Here is a 23157-nt window from a genome sequence, read left to right as displayed (position 1 = left end):
AGTTTTTCGGAGTACTGCTTAAAACCACTGAGATGTTTTACATCAATTTGTGGAGAAGGCGGGATAAATTCTTTCAGTGAACAAGCTTACATCTGTTCATAATTGGAACATAACTTACAGGTTAATTTCAAGGAGAAGAAAAGTTTTTTCAGTGGTTTGTTTCCCCAAAACCTTTCAGTAACTTAGTGAAAATCATCTATGTAGTCTATATTATAGTCTATTACTGCTTGAGACTGCGTTAATCTAAATTATTTTTGTGAAATAAATTCTAATAATCTCCATCTCTCTTCTGGTAAATAGACTTTCTGTTGCTATCTTGTTTCCAAAATCCATTGTTTACAAAACTATCAAACTACAGTGAAAACAAAGTATTTTCAATAAATCTTCTTGGTGGTCTCAACCCAGTATAAACATGAAATCTTTATAACACAAAAGTTCTCAACTTCCTATTTAGTCAGGCAGAAGTTGCAGTACGCTGACTTTATTAACTCTGTGGAGCTTTAGCTACCAGCTTGTCAGAGCTTAGACTGGCATCAACATCCATTTTACTATTAAAATTTAAAAATAATTCTTTTATTTTATATAATTACACATTTAATTTAATTGAACATTGAGTATTGCACATTGTGTTCTACTTTTTAGAAGTTTTCTTTTTCTTTGTGACTGCTGCAAAACTATTAAATTTCTTCCTCAAACTTCAGATTACTTGTATCCCTGGAGTTCATAATCCTCTCATTAGTAATTACAAGCAGTAGAGAATTGGTTTGTTTTGTATTTTCCTCAGTATTTTTCTTATGAGACAAACATATAGGAAATGCAAGTTTAGTACAATGAATAATCCACAAATACTGGATTTTCAGCTAGTGTTTAATACCACAATGTTGTTCAGTTCCATCCCAGTAAACTTCTTATTATGAGCTAATCCAAACTATTAAAGAGCACAGGTAGTAAGAGTACAGGAAGTTGTGACTTCACAAAAAAAAATAAAATATAAAATTGCTCTAGGTTGCCCAGAGATAATGTGGAATCTCCATCCTTGGAGATTTGCAGAACCATCAGCTGCCTGTTCTGAGCAGTCGATTGGGATGGAAGAGCTTCAGAAATCTATCACACTTCTTGGGATGCAGATTATGATGTTGATCTAACATATTGAAGTAGCTCTCTGAAGTTCACCTAGTCATTAAAATGCTTGTGATTTGACTTACAGATAATTTGTAGAATCATGGAATGTTTTGGGTTGGACGAACCTTAAAGATGTAGTTCCAACCCCCCCAGCTATGGACAGGAACACCTCCCACTAGACCAGATTGCTTCAAGACCTACCAGCCCGGCCTTGAACCCTTCCAGGGAGGACAAATCCACAATTTTCCCGGCAACCTGTGCCAGTATTTCACTATCCTCACAGTGATTAATTTCTTCCTAATATCTAGTTAAAATCTAACTACTTTCACTGAAAATTGCTTGGAAGAGCTTTTAAAGTATACTTGAACCAGTGACTGCAGTGGAATCAGTCAGTTTTCTGTGTCTTATAAAACCTTATAGGAAGGCTTAACAAGGTTCTTGTTTTAAAACTAAAGCTTCTTATTGGGGAACTGAATTAAGTAGAACTTTAAATTTACTTTCCAGGTGCATCCATTTGGCATCCAGTTTGTAGACAGGCTGCAAAGGCTGAAGAAAAAAGCAAGGTAAAAATATTTGAATTTTTTTATAATTGCAATTTTAAATTTTGAATGACAGAAATCTATTAGATAATGTAATATTCTATTTTTACTTAGTGATTAAAGGTAAAGCTGAGTAAGGAAAAAATGTGAAGATATTAATAAGAAAAAAGTCATTTTTTAACTTCTGTCTGATTATGATGTGATCAGTGCATGACCTCCTCTCTTTTTATGTTGCTCCGCACTTTAAAGACCAGAGGACTTTCACTTTTTTGTTTACAAAAAAAAAAATCTCTCCTTGGAATTGTTTTTTTTTTATTTTTTTGCTTTTAAAACTTTGGCAAGATAGCACCAGTTTAATTTAATCTCTGGCTTTAAGTACCTCCATAAGTTGGATGATATGTACATCTTTCTGTGTACAAGGGTAAAAGAGGGGGAGTTCTGGCAACTTCATTAGAAGGTTAGCAGATGAATAAACTTCCCCCAGGAAATGTAGAATTAATCTGTAGCTGGAAAAATATCTCTGAAGTGGTAGGACTGAGAATGCAGCTACCTAATTTACTGCAGAGGCCAAGTATGGGGGTTTTCAGTTCTGGTGTTCTCTGGTGCTCCAAGTAGTACCCTCAGTGTCCTTTTTGGAAAAAGCTCTGCTTTGATTCAGCGAGGCTTGGACAAAAGGCACATAGGATGAGACAGGGCAACAGGCAGCAGCTTTTCAAATCTGGTGTTTTAGTGAGTGCAACTTAGCCGCTTTACAGTTTTGAGTAAAATTTGGTGTGGGCTTTGCCCTGAAGAATATTGGTGGAATATTTTGTACCTGTGTGTTTGTAAAAGTGATTGTTCTGGTCTTCTTCATAGCAAGCTCTGAAAAGAAAATAAGCAGTGTTTCAGTATAAAATGTATTGTTTAATACATGTGTATTTAAAATTGTCAAAATACTTTAGTAAGTGCTGCTGATTCAGCCCAATTACTATTAAGCAATATTTCAGACTTCCTAAGGATTTTATTCTGGCTGAGTACCTGAAACTGCAAGGCTAAAACCCAATGTAGTTTAACAAAAATTTACTAGGTTGGTTTTTCCCCCCCTCCTTCAAAGAGAAGCGGTGGAAAAATTATAGTAGGATCCTACAGGCTGCCTTTTGCTTTTCCCCCCCAAGGCAAAGGAAATATATTTGTAAGATACTTTGTAAAGGCTGACTCAGAGCACATCCCTCCAAATGCTGGGAGTCTTCCCTGTTCCCAGCAGAGAGAAGAGAGAGAGAGAGATGTCTGTATCTGAAAGTCAGCAGGAGTTTTGCATGAGTAGGGAAAAAAAAACCAACCCAAAACAAACTCAAATAGTTTTTCTGAGTCCAGGCTTCTCTCTCTGTTTTTTTTGGGGGGGAAGGGGGTGTTTGGGTTTGTTTTGTTTTATTATGTTTGCTCTGTGCATTGCTTTTTTGTTTGGTTTGGTTTGGTTTTGGTTTTTGTTTTTTCCTGTCTTTACTCTCATTGAAAAAAAAACAAACCAAGAAGAAAGGAGCTTGTCTCAGAGGGTAATAATAGACTTCTCAACATAATTTGTAAAGTTAGGAATGGGTAATATTGGCTGAGAAATTTTCTGGTCACCCTTTGAAGTCTGTTGTTTTTTAAAGTTATCTTTCTATATATTTGTATAGATATATGCACAGCATGTAATTAAAGTAAGTGACAAAGGCAAAAGGAATACATGGCAGCACCCTTCAGAAGTTTTGAGGATGCAGTGTAAAGGAAAAAAAAGTTGTGAAAGAGAGGCATGCAAAAGGAAAAATAGTGTAAGATTGTAAGCAGAAGAGATGAGGCTGGAAAAGAAGCAATCAAAGTAGTAAGCAAAAGAATAAGGGTTATCAAAATGCATAAAAGGAAAAGAGGGGGAAATAAAAATTCATAGTATAGAGAAAAGAACTGAACACAAGCAATGGAGTCAACTGAGACAGAATTTTTTATTGGAACAGCTAGAAGATGATGTGCAGTAGGCATGGACTAAGGATGGTAAGAGGGCTGCTGGATCGTGCAGAGAATAAAGAGCATGTGTTAGAAGCAGAATGAGCAGGGTTTAATCACCAGGAGGAGAAATGAGACAACTTGTTTGCTCTGCTAGCACAATGAAGTACAGATATAAACACATATTGTTTCTAGAAGGTAGCAACTACTTAAAGGCTGAAATAGTGAGAAGGTTGCTACCCTGACCTGACACGTTAATAATGCTAACATTTTTTTTAAGACCTGAACAGGTGTAACCTCCAGGTCAGAATTATCAGCTCTTGCTGAGACAGTGAATTATGGTTATTCTGAGTCCCTGGAAAAATATATACTTTTTACAGTCAGGGACAGATTTTTTTCCATAGATGGGAAAGAATATTTTAAGATGAATTACCATATCTGGAAAAAAGAGGGTATAAATCCATTGATTTTGTAGTAAGACTTGTTTAAACTTCAATTATGAACTTCAAGTCTGTTCACTTATGGTTAATATCATTGTATCTCACAACCTTTTGTTATTTAAAAGTAATTATATTTTTTTTTATAAAGGAATCTGCCAAAAGCAAAGCAATAAAGGTCTGGCACTCTGAATGCCGCAATAATTGAAAAAAAGAGCAAAACCAGTTGAGTATTAAAATTAATACAGTAGTTAGCAGTCAGAGAGGGGAAAGCTGTCCCATGGGTGTCTGCAGAGTGCTCTGCATGGTGTCCTGCTGTTGGCTCTGAGGAAATGGCACAGCAGTGTGACAGCTTCTAAAAGCAATGCAGATTAGTTTGATGGTACAACCTTAGAGTGAAAATGCTGCCAGTCTATCATCTCATGGCAGCAGACTCAGAGCTACTGTTACTTGAGCAGACTGTATTAGTGCTCTGAAGCTGTCACAGGCTATTTTGTTCTCAAGGGAGGGAATAGGACCTGTAAAATAATTTTTGTATTTTCTAAAGGCCATTTTGATTGATGGCAAATGTTCATTTGTTTTGAAGTCTTTTATATACCTGTATGTTTTGAGCTTACTCTACTGGGAGCTGTTTTTCGAGTAACAGTTACGTTCTCTCTCCCTTTCCTCTGTTTCGTATCTGTTTCACTTCTGCCAAAGGAAACGAGGACTTCATCCGAAAGTATTATTTCTGTACCTGCTTCAAGTACATCAGGTTCCCCAAGCCGTGTGATCTATGTGAGTATTTCATGGGTGAAGTTCATTCTGGGGGAAAGCACTGTGTGTTCTACAGTTTAGCACATTGTGTGGAACGCTGATGTCTCCAAACCACTGCAGTTGGTGATTCCTCAAAAACTGAATGAACTTTCTCACATTTACATGTTTTTATACTGCCTTTACCATAAAACAATCCTGGCACTTTCCTGTTATATTTTGTGTTGCATTTATAGTACTTCCATTACTACTAGAGCTGGCTTACACCAAGGCATGCAAAATACCACTGCTTTCTAAAAGAGAAGTTCAAGTAAACAATACAGACCACAGGTAGATTACAAGCTTAGATTTGGACAAAAATAATCTAAAGCAAGCTCTTGAGCCTCCATCTGATTGCTTGTGTAAACTTTTGTTCATGATCTTGCAGGAGTCAGGCCATGACAAATGCCAGTCCCTAATCTCAGAGCACCTTTAATGTGTTTATGGTGCAAGAAGCACCAGCTCTGGGAAACTCCGAGAGAGACTTTAAAATAACAAGGATGATAAAAGCCTGTGCTGAATATTTTTTCAGTACCAGGTGTACCTAGCTTGTTGCAATTGGTGTAGCTAATGTTTATGGCCAAACTCTCGAGGCTACAACCAGTAGCTAAAAAATACCTGCAAGTGAGGTGTGTTCCATACAAACAGCTCTTTGATCTGTTCTGTATTCACAGGGCTATTCTTTGCCTATCCAGGCATCCTTCAGGTAGCAGGTCCTTCTCAATGGATAGAACAATATGCAGAGGGAGTTGCTAGAAATGTGATTGCTGGAGCTTGCTACTGGAGATGTTACTATACAAAGATTAAGGGGTTTTATCTCCTTCACTGTGACATGCAAAAGAGTGCCTTTGAGCCAAACTCATCCTTTATTCAAGTAAAAATGAGTTTGAACCCAATATAGTCTTTATCTGAGTAAAACTGACTAGAAGTGTAGGAGCTGCCCGTTATCTAAGTGCTTACTGGTGTTTCTGAGTTATTCTTACAGTAGAACTCCATGCTGGTGAAAACAAGTGGTAGATTCCTAGTTAAAAAATGCCTTTGCCTCAACTCTTGTGAAGACAACTTCTTGTGCTAGGAGCTTGTAATTATGCAGGCACTTACTTTGGCCAGATGGTCTCTGTCTCTCCAGCCATTGTTTTTAAAAGCATGAGCACTCTTCTAAGATTTATTTGCTTTTAGTTATGTTTATTTAAATTTACAATGGTACTGTTTTTCTTGATGTTGTGATTACAGCTTTAAATATGCTAGACAGGGACAGGCTTCTAAAAGTCAAAGACAATCCTCCATTTTCTTTTTATGTTTTTTTAAAAGAATATCAATGAATCAGCACACAACTCTAGTGTTTGTTTCTGTAATATACTTTGTAGGCAGCTGAGACTATGAAAGAATAAAGTTTTCTAGCAAGTATGTGTCAGTAAGGAAATAAGGATTCCCCAGAAGAATGCAAATTCTTGCTGTATCTGTCTCATCTCTGACTGCTTAATTAGCAGAAAGCTGTTGTGATTGATTACATCCTACTTTAGCTCTCACAAATAGGGAAGTAAAAAGAATTTAAAACATGTTATTGGACTTCTGTTTTATCAAAACAATTCTTTAGCTATCATTTGCATCTGTTTTCTATTAAAGGAGTGTTAGGACATACAGATATGCTCAAGATTAGTCTTGGGTGCTTTCATGAGTGGTTTTAAATTCATGATGGCTGAACCACCCATATGTGACCCTGCCTTTCTCCCCCTGCCCCATCTCCACTGTGGTGCTGGTACTAGAGGGTACAAAGAGTTATGGTAAGTCAGATTTCAGACTAGATTCATTCTAAAAATAGAAAGTCAAAAGAAAGACCCAGCCATCTACGTGTGTTTAATGCCAACATAGAAGGCAGAGTAGTGGTGGGTGCACACAGCCACTTTCAGGAATAGCATGGATTCAGATTATTCAAACCAATAGTATTCGCTGTATCTTAATAACTAGTGAGCTCTGTTAAGTATTATGTTGGACAAAAGAGAATTTAGAGTAAACAGTTAAAGCTTAGGAACCATGATCTTATGGTTCTTGTACTTTCAGCATCAAGTCAGAGCGAGGCAATCATCCTGAACAAGGCACTGTCCGATGGAGACATGTCCCTGAATCATGGTTCATTGGTCACCTGTGGAAAGATGAAGAAAGAGTGTTTTGATTAAACCTGAATGGGGTTCATGCAGGTGATTTACTAAAGCCTGACTCCTTTGTCTTCATCTACTGGTACCAGATTGCGGTGTCCTCTTGCACCGAGAGGGCATAGACCAATGTTCTTTGAGTTAGTGGGCATTTTTTCAATAATTTCAGTAGTGGTTTCATTATATTTAAACTGAAATTAACCTCAGTGCAGATGTCCTCACAGAGTCCCTAAATTCTATTGAAAAATCAGTTTATTTTTAAATCATGCAATTAAATAGGGCTTAAATGAAAGTTTTATGAAGAAAGAACTAGTAGCTCCCTACAAAGATACATTTTATCTGGAAGGTTTAGGTTAGGTTACATAGCTGTGTTGTACTGTCTCATATTAGGAATAGAAATCACATTATATTTTTTTACAGGTTCTTATTTGCAATTATACAATTATAAAATCACATATTCCAAATGAAATAGAAATGCTAAACTTACAGCATGGTGTCACGGTTTAACACTGGCCTGGCAATTAAACCGAATAACAGACTGTTACGATCCGAGTTATTATTTATATTTTGATTGTGAGGAAAATTCAGCCACTGACTCAGAGACGACACTTGAATTGACAAATAACCAGACTGCTGGATTTAAAATCAGTTACAAAAGTTTATTCTAAACAGGGAAAGCCGTTGCACTAGCAACAAGACCTTTTATATATAGTAACCACCTTAATCGATGGTCGTTAAGAGTAACAAAGGGAAATATCACAAAGAGAAAATATCACCGTCCGCGCAGGACCAGGCCTCGGGCTGGAGGGTTGCTCCTGGTTCTTCGGGCTGAGGCTGCTTGTGGTTTTCGCTGTTGCGTCGCTGCGATGCCTTTTCGTAGCAGGAAATCGGGGTGAGGAGCCGAGGAGACGTCAAGCCGAAAGAAGCGCTCTCTTTTCCGTCTTTTCCTAGGGTTATTTATCCCCCAAAAGAAAGTGGGGGGTCATTTCATTCAAGATGGCCCTGATACATACAAATCTCCAGGCTTCCTGGGATGAGTCATTTCTTATCTTTGTGTCCTGGAACCCTGCTAGGTTTGGGCCGACAAGGTGTCTGTCAGGCATTCCTTGAGATAAACGTATGGTAATTTACCAGCCGAAGGAAAAAAACTGGTCCGAGAGACATATTTTATATTTTCAGTTCCACATGTATACCACACAGACGCTCTCTATCAACCTCTTTCCTTGATAAAGAAAGGAGAGAGAATAAGGGACAGAGACTTATGGGTTGGAAACTAAACTACACAACTTTAATGAAACAGTAATGATAAATAGGAAAAATTACTAAATACATACAAATATACAGGAAAATGGATACCAGATTCCTCTCCCCCAGTAACTCTCACGTCACCACCGAGGCTGCAGGGCAGCCCTGGAAAATTCCAGGCTGGACTCCTGGAGTCAGCAGCAGTCGGAACTGGAGGCAGGAACACACAGATATGGGCTGGCACGGATCAGGACCACAGGAAGATGAACAGATGGGATCCTTCCAGGATGCGGGTGAAGGAAGGGACGCAGGAAATCAGGAGATCTGGAAAATGGCTTGGCCCTCATGATCCCTCAGATTTATACTGAGTGTGACGTATATGGGATGGAATACTCTGTTTGGTCAATTCTGGCATCTATCTTGTCTGTTCCTCCCCAAAGGAGGGCTCAGGTGGGACCTCTTTATCCTCCTGGACGGTAAAATGTTCTCATCAGAGCTGAGCAGTGTCCTTGGCTCTGCATATCAGTCTTTAGCAGCAACTATAAACATCAAGTGTTATCAATCCTAGAAGCACACACTGTCTGAGAAACTTGCTGTTAATTTCAGCAAGTGCAACTATTTAAAGAGACTCAGTTAAAAGCAAAGTACAAGACAGAAAATCACCTTTATCCTGGCCCAAACCAGGACACATGGTTTTAACAGAATCCAAAATATCAGATTGTTATAGAAATGTCTTAAAAACTCTTACTGTAATTTGAGCTGTTCGTATCAGATTTTAATTCCACTCATGTATTTGAAAGTAGTGAAAGTGGTGAAACAAAATAGAAAGCAAGGTAGGCCAAATGTTTGTAGAATTGAGTGATTAGAAAGCAACTGTATCTCTAAGGTGTTCTCATCCAAATTTGCCTACATTTTGGTGTTTAAACTGAAAGGAATTACTTAGCTAGATAAATTTTACTCCTGACAGTTCTGAAGTCTAGTGGGAAGATCTCAAGTAACACTTCAAGATGGAGAAATATGGGCTAAAATTATCATAATTCACAATTCTGAACTTCTTTAGATTCACTAGAATAGTCTCCACAATCCTGGACACCTGAAAAAAGAAATTATCACAGCCTCCTTGGCCTTCCTTGTAGGTGCAGTGCTATCCAAAGTCTTCCTGGAACAGACCTGATGGATATACTCTTCCTGATCTTTCCATGACCTATCCCGGCATCAGAGCTTGCCACTGTCTTCTCAGTAGGGAGGAATTTTTTGTCATTAAGGGGCTATTTCATTGCTCTTTAGCTTCTTAAAGTATCTGCAAGGAAGGTTAGATGTGTAGATGGCTGAAGAAGCATGTATTTCATTAAAATACATTTTCACTAGTTTTGTGAATGATAATGTGTGGTTGTTATAGAATCTTTGCTCCACTTTCTTATTCAAGAGGACTCTTCCTCCTTTCCATGTTGCTTACATTCAAATAAATTCATCTATTGTTTTAGAAAAAGGGGTAACTGAAAGTTGTCATACACAATTTTTCCTGTATGGTTAACATAATAGAAAACATCCCTAGAAAATCTGTTGAACTTCTCCTAGCTTATGCTAAGAAAAAAATATAATCGTGGCACACATAAATCCTGGATACTTTCATATTTTTGCATGTGGAAAACATTATTACAGCTGATTATACTGAGATTTTCAACGAATAGCAAGACTCAGTCATTGTTTTTTTGCCAAAAAAGAGCTTTGTATTCTGTAAAAACCTGAACTGGGAATGAAACAATTACTTTGTCCATTTCTCCACTCTCAATGTGACCAACTTGTTGTATCTGCAAGGCAGTATATGCTGAATACAGTCTTTGTGCAAGTTACTATTATCCTAAGGGTAATTTATGCAAATGTGGCATTTTTGTAATTACACTGTTAGAAAAAGTGTAGTAAGAGGAGAATGGGGACTGATACAGCCATTTCCCTCTTGGCTATGTGAGTCACATCAAAGGATTTAAACTTTACCTAAGTGGTATCTGTGATCTTCCAGCTGGTCCACCTGATGCAAATCCATCATCTGCTGGTTTGTGACCCATAATTAAGGGCTACTTAGACATAGTCAAGAAAGGAGGTAAAGCTGTGGGACATAGCTGAATGGAAAAAATTACAGACCTGACCAATGTTTTTCGTCATCTGGAGAGTGTATGTTAGAAATACATATTTAATTATTCACTATTGCTTATAGTAGGCAAACTCTGCACACCAAAACCCTTTAAAAATGAAGGATGTTTTGCCTGTAAAAGACTGCAGTAGCTGTCCTCCAAGCCTCTTTGTGCCACTACCAGTAATCAGGATAAAACCAATAGAACTGGAACGATGCCCTGCTTCTCCCTTTAGCCAGATGAGAGTGACCAAGAGAAGTAAAAGCACCAATATATATATAAAGAAAACAGCAGTACTATTTAGCATTGTGTAGTTAAATATTAGAGATTTAAATTCACACAGACATAAAAAGTGGTTTGCTATTATGATAATGACTTTTCTGCCTACACTTATCTGCCCTTCTCTTGTTGCATCCTGATCATTTTCTTTCCTGTTCTCACTACTTTCTTTCCTCCTTTTCTTAGGCAAAGCTTGGAGATGAAATTCTTGACTACAGGGATTTGGCTGCTCTTCCTAAAAATAAAGCCATCTATAACATTGACCGCCCAGATATGATCTCCTATTCTCCATATATCAGTTACTCTTCAGATGACAGGCATAGTTACGGAGAGGTACTGAAACCTGGGTATTTTTTTACTATGAATTTGAGATTTTATGTGCATCATTGAACATGTTGCTGAACCCTCTTAAACATGTGCATACTTAAACAAACAAATAACTAACTTCATAAGTTCAGTTAATTGAGTCTTGTCATCCATTTATTCACAAGGCATCTTAGCCTTTAAAAAAACCCAGTATGTTCATTTAATTTTTCAGTTTGTGGAAACTAAAGAATTGATTTCTGTGATCATTTTTGAAACAGATGGCATAATTAAATTATATTTTTCTGCAAGAAGAATTCTACATGCATGTGGTAGGAAACAGGAGCCATTGTTAATTGTAATGCCAAAGTCAGAAGCAAAGCTGAAATGTCTTTCATGGTTTTTTTTTTGTTTGTTTTGTTTTGGTTTGGTTTTGGAAAGTGTACTATGTTATTTTGGGAATACAACGATAGTATCACTTTCCTATGTATAAATTTCTCTCAGCTGTCCACTACTAAAGTTCATCCGCATGTCACACATGCATTTCAACCTATTCCTATGCAGAGCTAGTATTACATATCTTGTAGTAATGAAATCTAATTTAACTTAATATTACTAATACTAATTCTGTTTTCTGTGAAGCACATTTGTTTATAACTCCTTTCATGCAAGTTAGCTTTCTTTTCCTTAGTATATCTACCCTTTGTTTGAATTTTGATTTCTTTTATAACTTTAGATACTTTCTTACAAATCAAAAATCTTAAATTTACTAGGTATGTTATCAAGTTATGTATGGTCTAGAATGGAAGTCTTACACTATTCTCTATAGGTGTACGTGAAATGGGTAGAAATAAATACTAGAAATGATAACTATGTTGTTTATAAGAGACACAGTCCTGCTGTCACTTACATCTTTTACGTTTAATCTACTACTAAAGTCTCAGTTTTACTCTCAGGTAAACTTCAGCACGTCTTCAATCTTGAAGACTCTTCTGATCCCTCTCTCTACGGTGCTGAACTACAAAAGCTGTATTACAATGCATTCAAAAAGCTAAAATTGTAGTTAGTAAAGTTTTTAAATACTATTTAGGTTTCTGAATTCACAAAATGTAAAGCTGCTTTCCAACCCTAAACTTAAGGAATATAGATATTCCCTTTCTAAGTAAAAATTTTTGGGTGCTGTTTTTTTTTTTTGTCATCCTCCTCAACTGCCTGTTTGCACCATCAGCTTAATGCTGTCTCAGGTGGGTCTGTGCTGATGGAGACATTGATGCCAGCAAGGCCTCAGTCTAACCTTAAAAAACCAGGAGGACAAATGGCAATGACTTGCAATCCAATATGTACATTTTCATGGTGCTCCAATCATTTATGCCCCTTATGGTGCCGAGGGCAGGGGCGGGGTTTCAATCCTGTCTTTTGAATTTCAACATCTGGCTGTTACCTGCAGCTGCAGAAGTTCTGTAGATGTGCTCAACTAACCAGAAGTAGCATTTAATTTTGACCGGAAAATGAGTGAAGAGAAATAAATTACTTAATTAAAAATTATGTAGTCAGCTCTGAGCAACAAAGTTCTAGTCCAGATTTTGGAGGTGCTTAAATGCATCCTTAGGTTGGGCTTGTGTCTAGTTTCAGACAGTTGCTTTTAATGGGAGTTTGCCTACTAGCAGTGCCTACTGCAATACAGGACTTGCCTCACCAGACTCCAGGATTTTGTAGTAAAGAAATCAACAAAAGCTTTTATGAAATTAATTCTATTTTATTCTTATTTATTTATTTTAAAATGCATTAAAAGAAAAATTACCCCAACTTAATTGTCAGGTGTTTTTCCTAACAGTATCATGTGTTATACATGGATATTGCTATTTAAGAGTAGTTCTTCTCACAAGTAACATCATGCATGAATTTGTTTCACTAATTTGTTTTGTGTTGCTGTTTGCAGTCACCTATGTTGCTCTCTCCAACAACTACTGAGGTAATCCCCCAATGCCTTCGTTTTCCTATTCTGACCCATGTTGTGATGCATAAATCTGGTCATATTGATAACCAGCAGCGTCTGAAATATGGGGTTTGCCTCCTGCCTCTACTGTGCATGAGGTTTTATAATTTGTTTTTTGCAGTGTTACTTGTGTTGAATATGTGCTCTGCTTCTGGACTGTCATCTGTATGCATCTGCCTTCACTGTCACCCATGTTTCTGCCTTCCAAAATAAAGGTTGTATTGTGGTCACTTCTTCAAGCTGTACTAAATAAATTACATTGGGAAATTTTATTTATGTTTACATTTAAAGTTCTCAGCATGAATTGCCTTGAAATAGTCTTAAGCATAGCTTTCTCATGTTTTTCTTCTTTTTTTCTTTTCTTTTCTTTTTTTTTTCTTTCACAAATAGTAAAACTGTTTATACTATTTGTACACACTAACTATTCAGTCATTTGCATATACCTGAACTTCTAGTTCTCTTTATTTTGATGTGCATTAGTGACGAAAAGCCAGTCATTGTTTCAAGATATGTCACCTTGGAAGCAGTTAAAGCATTTCACACATCTTCCCAGATAGTAGCTCAATTACATATCACAAATGTATCATTTATCCATTATCTCAGTTTTATGTTAAGAGAACTGCATTTCACAATTTTAGTGAAGAATTGAAGGGTTGCAGATCTCAAGCTGTCACTATGAGCATTGGTTAAACAGAGATGTTAACCAATAGAAATATAATGTAACAGTTTTAAAATAAAAAAAATACTATGTAATATTGTATTTCATGAGCTTGATTGACTGTTCCCTACAGAGACACAAAGTACATAAGAGGTAAGGAATGAAGTAATCAATATGATATTTTGAAAGATTATAATAATTTCCTTTAAACTGGCTCTCAGTTAGCAATCGGTCATACTGGTATAATCTGGAAGTGATGCTGGTATAGAGATTGGTGCTGGTGTCATTCGTCTGAATTCTCCAGGTTATCCAGCTTTGCCATGCTTGCTGTCTTTCTCCAGAGAGTCTTTATTCAAACGCTCAGGAATCATCTGCAAATTTGTTATGTTTTTTAAAGAGATTTTTAGTAGGGGAAAAATTCACTATATCATACAACGGAACACAGCATAGATCACTAGCTAACACTGTGTGGTTTTTAAATATTATTGCAAGACCTTGATATACTACTTCTAGTGCTCAAGGATTAAGATGGGCATTAAATAATGTAGCTATTTCAGGAGCCAGACAATAGAGAGGCTAGTGGCAGAATACCTACAGAGCTCTGCGTGCTTGGGAATGCTTCAGCTACTCTTTTTTTTAATGTAACTTCTGAAATTTATTTGAAACGAATTTTTGATTTTTGAAAATACAGTGAGGTGGAAAGAATGGAGCAAACTTGAGACAGGGGTGAAGAACTGATGATGGGAGAACATTGTACATCTCCACAAAGTCAAGAATAATCCCAGAGAAGTCAAATGGAAAACATTCATCTAAAGATGAATGGATAGATGTAATTGAGTTGTTCTGATAGGAATCTGGGAGATGATGGTGGAGTTAAGTAGGATCTTCTATGTGTTAAGATGATGAATGATCTGATGTAAGTCACACAGCTGCCTAAAGTTGTCTCGGGATCTATGGCAAGTGACTAACACCTGCTGGGGTATAGCATATCTTCACTTGCTCCTGCTGCAATTGGAGGGAGGAAGCATGTTTTCTGAGTATGACTTTTCCTACATGAGCATCTGAGGGTTTCCTTGATTTTTTTTTTCTAATGAAGTCAGAGAAGCCAATTCTTGCTTATCTGAAAAGAAACAAGAAAATTGAGTTTACTTTTATAGCTAGTTTTACAAAAAATTATTTCCACATCTAATTCACTTAGTAATGCTTTAATTATTAAGAAGACACTGTGTTGCAGTTGTGATTTACATAGGTGTAGAGACTGAGGGCTTTGAAATGAGTGTACATGCTTTTAAGCGGTTGAAGCCAAGGGCTTAGTGGAAGGTGGGTTGAATGGCTTGCTTTGCACAATGCTGCAGTTTTAATGTTAGTCCTATGTAAGAGTTTATGTCAGTTACCTGGCTAGTAATGACACTTTTGTAATGTGGCACACTGAAAAAATGTAATTTGCTGAGCAGACACAATTAATTCTGAGATGTAATGAAGCCACCAAATGCTGATTTTTGTGTTGCTTGTAACCATTATGCATCCATTCCTAAAGTTCCAAAGTGACCATAGTGCTATCAGAGTAGCCTGATTTCATCTCCCACCCACCCAGTATGTTCACAGAATTTTAATGTTCTGAACTTTTGCAGTGCTATGTTCTTTTCAAATTCTGTAGTCATTTTAAATTCTTGCATGTGGTGAATTTCTTGGTAACAGGACTGTTCTCTGATACTTGGCAGAGCTCCTTTGATCTACACACTACTCTGGAGGTGCTTACAGCTGAAAGCCACCTCATTCCATTGGGATTGCATGGAGCTTTATGACAACATCAACTTCCATTAACATGGCACAGAACTGTGCAAAATGGTGTATTCTGCCTGTTGTGGAAGTGATTTCTTTTCCTTAATGACATGTATTTCCTCTCCTGCTCCCAGGGTGATCAAGATGACAGATCTTTCAAGCAGTACAGGACATCCAGTCCTAGCTCTGCTGGGTCACTGGGCTATGGTCGCTTCACTCCAACCTCACATTCTCCTCAGCATTATAGCAGACCAGGTAATTGAAGAGCAGCCTTATTTTTTCTCTAGATTTTTCCACTACTTTGTCATTTGAGGGACACAGTTCTGGCCTCGTCCTTCTTGAAGTTGCACATGCAGTCCACTGCTCTCACAGTGCAGCATGGTGGCAGTGAAGAATGCAAAGCCAAAGGGGTGGTTTAGTGACTTCTTCTTCCTTCTTGTACCACAGACACAGGGGCCGTGTCTCCTCTCTTCAGTGCAAGAGCTGTAGGAGTGACCACTGATTCCGATGGCTTCTGAAAACCAAGTTGTTTTAGTTGAGAAGTTGACAAAAATGTTTATTGCAACTTTGGGCTGAAGTGGTAGCTGTGTTGGTGGTGGTGTTGCACAGAGAAGAGGGATCATGGTGTTTGGTTCCTTGTATCAGAGCCCCATAAAAGTTTTTTTGCATTAGGGCATTTTGCAGTTTTATCCTTAGGAATAACCAATTAAATTGTTTTACGTTAACTCTGTTTAGTCATCATTTGGGTGGAAATCAGATCATTCAAAAATATTTTCTTTTTATTTCATTTGAGCTACATTATAATTATAAACCAGTTTCGAAGATTGAGAGTTCTTAATCTTCCCAGTGGAAATGAAAATTTTATGGGTAACATGAACAATTTTTGCAGGATTTTAATATTTGCACTACATAAAGTCTTTGAAGTGGAAATGAGATTGAGTATAAAAGATCACTGAGAGGAAAGATCAGCCCCCACTGAAGGTCTGGCAGCTGTGTCATGCTTAAGCTTAGCTGCACACTGCTAAAGCAAGGAGAAAACACAAAAGAAATTCTATATGAAATCTAGTGGTGTTACAGCTTCATTGAAAAGTTAGAAGATAGTCATCATAACTGCTAATTTTAATAATTGCCATTAGTCCTTAAAAATATGTTATCAGGACATTATTACAACTAAGCAAACAAAGATGACTTATGAGAATGTTTTTCACAGTACTTAATCACGTGTATAACTATTAGAATTTAAATAACTTCAGGATGTTTCTTCAAAGGCTTCGATCAGCCATACACCTGAGTGCCCTGCTGCATTCTGAACTCTTACCAGTGTGCACTGATGGCAGCGAGAACTAGACCCACTCATAGCACAGTTCTCAGAAGAGGCAAAGCTCATTTCATTTGATTAGATCCATTATGATCATATATCATTCCCTCTTGCATCTTTGGAATATGCAGATATTTCCCTGAGTGCAACTATGCTTTCTGTGGTGGCTTTTCTGGAATATTTTCCGATGCGTTACACCATCAGCATTTTATACAGCATTTTAGTCTGCAGAAAGCCTGTGTCCCTGGGCCAGCCACATAGTGTGGTCACTGTGATGTTTTTAGCAATAAATAAAAAGAAAGATGAAGTCTTAAATATAAACTATATGTTCTCTAAGCATCGGGAGGAAAATGTTCCTGAAAAAAAAAACAAAAAAGGATGGCATTGTAATTTGTGGATTTCAGTAAGTGAACTAAATAGTTTATTTTCACTTACTCTCTGTTGCCCCCAGCTGGTACTCAGAGTCTTGGTACCAGTAGCTGCATCTCCCTGCCCCAACACCCAAGCCTTACATCTACATTCAGACATCATTACATCCCTTTCTTCAAAGGTAAGGTCGAGGAATGCAAAAGCGTGCTGTGATATTGTAGACTTATTCAGATGTGTTTCACTTTTGTCTGTGCAAGCATGGCTTCCACTTGGATAAAATTTGTAAAAATTTTGTGCAAGTGCTTTCTTGATGTACTCTGTAAGTTTTAAGAACTGAGTGGGTATGGGTTGTTTTATTTTTGTCTTTTATGAGTAAATGTTAAGTGTTTTTAAAGGGGTGGAGGGAAGGATTTAGATTTTCTAATGAAAATGAAAGAGAAATAATTTAAACAGTGTCTACCCTATTTTCATGATGATAAACAGATACTGTAACAAGCTTAAATGTTGAGTTCTACATTGAATGATAGTATTCTAACCTACATTTAGGGATTCTTCATATTATTTGTAGCATTACAAAAAAGTATGGCAGATAACCTGCACTGATTAGCAAATAATGGTATAAAACAGAGTAACTGAGTTTAGTCTCCTTTCCATTAAATCTTTTTTTCCAGTGGCTATTAACTTTTAATGACCTCTATGTTGTGGGTGTGAGACAGTAACAAGAAGTGTTAAGAACTTTTGAGGCAAAGGCTATTTTTTTTTTTTTTACTAGTTAGTTGAATGTCAGAAAGAAGACATTCAGTTACCACCTCTTCCCCTAAGTCTGTCCTCTCTTGTAGTGATGTAAGTGGGGAGGTGACATGAATGATGAATGCCAAGCATTTTCACTGCTTGTTCCTTGACTCAGTACTGCTTGATTAAATAAAGCAAAACTGTTCTTCTTGCCTTTGTAACCATTACAGAAAAGGAAGTGACACTCTGCAGGAACCAGACTTGCAAACCCAAATAAATAGCAGACACTCATCACCTTTGGAATAAACACTAGTACATCTTCATTGGGTCCTCATGTATCCAAAAACAGATCTATCCAAATTCAGCTGAATTTTACTCTTATGAACAGAATTGGACTCGAGTCTCCCAAATATGATGCCCAAGAAAAAATTTTGGAAGAAAAAGACTGATGAGCCTAAACTAAATATTGCCATTTTAAAGTCTGCCTGCAAAACTCCTTCCTGTACCCACAAGCACCCAGACAGGCACACACCCTGTATTCCCTGAGGTACTGTGTGAACAAGTTTTTGATCTGTTCTGTAAATTTGGACAATATCATCCAACCTGTTAAGAAAAACCTTTGTAGTGTATTGAAAGCTCTTATTCAAAAGCCAGCCTGCGGTTGCTTAGCAGCACTCCTGATAAACAGAGCGTTTGTGCAGTGCTACTTGCTATTGCTCAGAGCAGCAGCAATTACCTGGTGCTGCTCTTCAGAGGAAAAAAATCCTCAAGTGGGCAGCTCCTTGTGCCCAAACAATTATTAGAAGTGTGATCAAAATGATAATACTTTGCAATTCTGCATCACTTCTTATCCAGGAGCTAAACTATTTTTCAAGCAGTAACTCACAGTGTGCTCCTGGGAGGCAGGCAAGCCTATTTATGATGTTCCCACCCAGGTAAACGTGATCCCTGTGGAGGCTGTGGAGATTATCTGCTTTTTCATGCTGAGTTGATGTCACAGTCTGAAAGAAGTCAGAAGCTTTGTTCCCATCCTCTTCAAGTTCTCTGAATTTTTTTTCTTGGCTTGAGAAGCCTTTTGGGGGCACCATGGTGTTATTTTTTTCTCTTCAAAGTGATTTGTGTGGGAAGAGCAGGATTGTAAAGCTAGTTAACCATAGCCAATATTGCCACTTGAGTTTTTAAAAAGTTAAATCACACTAATTTACATACTTTTATTATATAAAAATTAAAATTCTCAATAATAATAGCTACTAGATAATAAAGTTAATAATACTAGAAGTAATCTTTGTAAAACCAACACTATGCAATCATCACTAAAGATATTTCTTTAAGCTTCCAAGAGACAGAAATGTTACTATCCTGGGGAAATTAAAACAGGCAGAATCTCCCTTTTGACTTCACTGAGTTTGCATCATAATCATCCTTAAAATTACATGGTTTTTCATTTTTCCAGTAAAAAATATGATTACCAAGTTCCAGTTCTTTCTTCAGTATACTCTAGTCTAGATCCCATGAAGTGTAACAGGATGAGCTTTTCTTTGTCATGCAGACAAATTATTTGGTTGTGCTCTTAAGGATTTTTGTCATCAAAATAAATCCTCGCTTCAAGAAGGCTTCACAGTTCATGTCCCTGCAGAACTGTGGGGAGTGATACTCCAAGTCCCTGTGCTTGGTGTAACTCTTCCCCTTGAGGTGATGGAGTCAGTGAGCATCCAGGCTGTGCTGAGCCCTATTGAAAACATGTTTCATTAACATTGGGTGGAAAGTATCTGGCCTTTCTAGTGCAGGAGTACAGCTTCCAAAGCTTTTTGGCTTTGTGAGCTTGAAAAGAATTAGTCATCAAAGGTCAGAAAACTTTTGTCTTGATTAATGCACCATATGCAGAAATATTAAAGGATCCAGTTTCAGAAGGAGGCTCTGGTATCTCCCCCATTAGGCCAGGCCAGTGGTATCTGTTTGTTGTTCAGTCCTGAACTTAGACAGCTCTGACTGCAACTCTTTATCAAGTTTCACATCTTATAGATAAGATAATAGCTGACTAGGAAGGAGTTATAAACAAGATGATAATTGTTAATCTTAAATGTTAATTGTTAAATGTAAATTGTTAAATGTTAATTAATGATAATCCTGACAATCCTTTGAAAAGGGAGCCTGGTCTGAGCTCTGACCAGTTGGCTTCACACACACACAGGGTTAAAAGAGCAGCCTACCCTGTCAGCAGCCAAAAGACACAATGAAATTTCTGTGGTTGACAGTTAAGTTCAAAGTAAAGTTTTCCAGATTCTTTCCAAGTTAAACAAAATACAGGGAAGAGTTCACGATTCTGTTGTTTTGTTCTGCACTGACCAGTAGAGCAGATCACGGGCTGCAACTACTTGTGGAAAAAGACAAACCCAAAAGTTTGAAAAATATCTTTCTCTGGAAGTTTTATTTTCTTTCCTCTGAGACCTCACTTGAAGTTCTTCTACAATGTAAACTTTCATTTTAAAGATTTTTATTGTAGGTTCTATGAAATAATTTTCTGGTGTTACTACACATCAACCTTCTACACAGGCCTTCAGTTTACTTTGTAACATTACTTATTTTTGTATGCCAAATGTGAAATACAACTGCTCTTTTGTGTTTGTCCAAATCAAAGGCAGACATCGATATGATTAAGTGTGTGTCAGCTTGTTTGAGTGGGCTGCAAGAAGAACTTTTTGCCTCATTTAATCCGTAATTGTTCCCCTTCGGGCAAGTTAGAGATGATGGCTATGGTGGCTTTGCAAACTGCTCCACCCACTTGCATTGAGCAGTTCATGGATTTGCTGTCCCCTGGCACTTGTGCTTGCATCCTATTATTTACAAGTCTTTTATTCTTAATCAAGATTCCTCCCGATTCCCTGCTGATTCCCTCCCCTCTCCCTGAGGAATGACTCTCTCTGTGTGTATGATGCAAGCACCATGGTGTCACTGCTCAAGGAAGTAATGATTCATGCAATTCAGAGATGAATATTGATTTTAATAATATGGTAATTTTAATTAAATGAGAAGTTAATATGCTGTGAAAATAACTTCAAACCTTTAGCTTTCTTTCTAAATTAAAAAAATTAAATAGTATTTGAGGTTATTTGAGTTCTAAAGGACGTTATTTGAATAAGGGTCTGCCACTGCTCTTTGCATTCAAAGTTGGATTGACTCTTTGGCCTATTGGGATGCCCAAGCATCTGGGCAGAGAGCAGCAAAAAAGGAGGGTACTGATAGATGTGCTGTGAAAACTTGTTGCCATGTCTTTCCTTCCAAGAGCAAAGTTGGGAATCAAGAGACTGAATAACCATCAGGTTCTTTTAGCAAAACTTGATTGTAAACTGATGGTGACACACCAGATTTCTCGTAATGCCATAATTCTTTTACTTTTTGGAAGGACCACAGCCCATGCAGTTGTAACTTCACTTCCTAAGCTTGCTCTGATTGCATTTTCTTCATTGAGAAATCATTATCATTGAGTACACCGTGGCTATGGCTGCTTAGTTTTAGAGTTTTAATTTTTCACCAGCTGTGAAAAAACCAGACAAATTTATAACAGATGAGCTTGTGTATCATCATGAGGTGCACAGCACACTCTTCTGACCTGGTCTGGCCTGCTTCTGCTCCCATTGAACTCAGTGGCAGTACCCAGTTGGCTGCAGTGGTGTGTGTCAAAGCTGGCTTTGGTGACAGACCGATGACCATGTGTCCACTGCTTGTCAACAGAGGCAAGGGATCTGCAGAGACCACCTCCATGGGCGTGGCCTACACAGTTATGGTAATCCATGAATTTTATGGTTATAAAATTTCCCCGCCCTGAGAGCAGAACTCAGTGTTCTGAGTTTCTGCACTTTCTTTAGCCCCAAAAAGTTACTATAATTTTCAGTGTTGCTAGCCAGTAAATTCATGCTCCATCCATAGTAAAACAATAACAGTAAACTAACAGCCATTTTTATGTTAGAAAATGTCATGTTTGGCTTCCAGTTGCTTAACAGTGCTGTAAATTAATTGGATTTTACAAGTCCCAAAAAAGTAGAGCTTTACTTTTTTGTTTGTCAAGCAGCACTATAATGCCATAGAGTGTTCTTTGGGGAAATTAGCTGAGAGGAAATAGACAGCACCTACTCAGCTTTTGACAAAAAAAGTAGATGGATGGATCAATCCTATATATATGTTGAGATTTTGTAAAATGACTATGGCATTATAGACCCATGACTTGATAATCCAACCCTGTTTGCATAGTTATAAAATGCTGTGGCATGTTACCTGTGGGAAAAGTTTTCAATTAAGAATCAAACCTCAGCATCTGTTTCTGTCACTGATATATGCAGGAATATTTGATTTAAATGTAGCAGCTGTTTTGGGTCTAGTCCTGCTTTGAGATATTTTAAACACTACTGAGTTATTTCATTACTGGTTTCAGGGGTAGGCCATGAGCTGTAGGTTTAAAATTTTCAAAAACTTCATTGGTAGATTGTTCACTTAAGGCTATGCAAAACACATTACAAGACCGTGGACGTACATATCCTGTTATTTTCTCTTCTTTATTGAAGTGCTGTTAAAAGAGAAACTTTGGTTTCCAAGTGGGGCAGTTTAATCCAGTATTATCTGTCAGATATTAATTACTGATGGGATGACCAGAGACTGAGCCAATACACTCTGCTAAAAATTAATGAGTTTTACAAAGAGTATATACTTAAAATTGTTGGATTAACAAGTCATTCTGAACAAGCTTTTATGCTTGACGCACTCTACTTTGCTTTCCATTTTTTTCTTTTATCTGCTTTCTTTGCTTTTCCCCTTGGAGGCAGTGAAAGTGGTCGGAGCACTCCAAGCTTATCCATGTATTCAGACAGCAAATCTTCACCTTCTGTCTATCAGCAGGCTCCTAGGCATTTCCATATTCCAGGTAGGCACTCACTACTTAGATTGGCTCTTGAACTGATGTCATCTGTTTATTCTCTTCTGAGTGCAAGTCTTTTTTTGCATTGATTTGTGAACTTTGAACTGCGAGAGAAGAAAATGTGTAAGTGAAAATCTGTTCACTGTTAAACATAGCCTCAGAAATAAAGGAGTTGAGAGCTGTGTGCTTAAACGTGTGTATATATATATGTAAAAATGCATTAGAGGAGGCAGACAGCAGCAAATGTTATTAAGGTACAATTATTTATAGTGCCACGGGTGCACTATAGTTCTGTTGCATTAATGTGCTGAAGGGTAAGCTGAAGGGGCTTTGTATTTTTCTTTATCCATCTACTCTCTGAATTAGAGAGTGATATTAATATAGACTTCAAAAATAGAAGGAAGGCTGCAGACCTCTAGGACACTGACTATG

General features: G+C 37.4%; 1 protein-coding gene across 4 annotated transcripts in view; it reads left to right on the top strand.

Annotated features, from left to right (window-relative positions):
• The window catches only part of ABLIM2 (actin binding LIM protein family member 2), a 98770-nt gene that overhangs the window by 46469 nt on the left and 29144 nt on the right, over nucleotides 1-23157 (top strand). For all 4 annotated transcript variants that reach the window (XM_030450646.1, XM_030450644.1, XM_030450645.1 and 1 more), the window contains exons 8-13: nucleotides 1627-1685; nucleotides 4757-4834; nucleotides 10845-10991; nucleotides 15532-15652; nucleotides 17167-17265; nucleotides 22630-22731. In XM_030450646.1, coding sequence (XP_030306506.1) covers nucleotides 1627-1685; nucleotides 4757-4834; nucleotides 10845-10991; nucleotides 15532-15652; nucleotides 17167-17265; nucleotides 22630-22731 — 606 coding nt within the window. The remainder of the gene's footprint in view (nucleotides 1-1626; nucleotides 1686-4756; nucleotides 4835-10844; nucleotides 10992-15531; nucleotides 15653-17166; nucleotides 17266-22629; nucleotides 22732-23157) is intronic.

Source organism: Calypte anna, chromosome 4B, assembly GCF_003957555.1.
Source record: "Calypte anna isolate BGI_N300 chromosome 4B, bCalAnn1_v1.p, whole genome shotgun sequence".
NCBI lineage: Eukaryota > Metazoa > Chordata > Aves > Apodiformes > Trochilidae > Calypte > Calypte anna.
The sequence above is the reverse complement of the archived record's forward strand: the minus strand, read 5'-3'. Positions and strand labels throughout refer to the sequence as shown.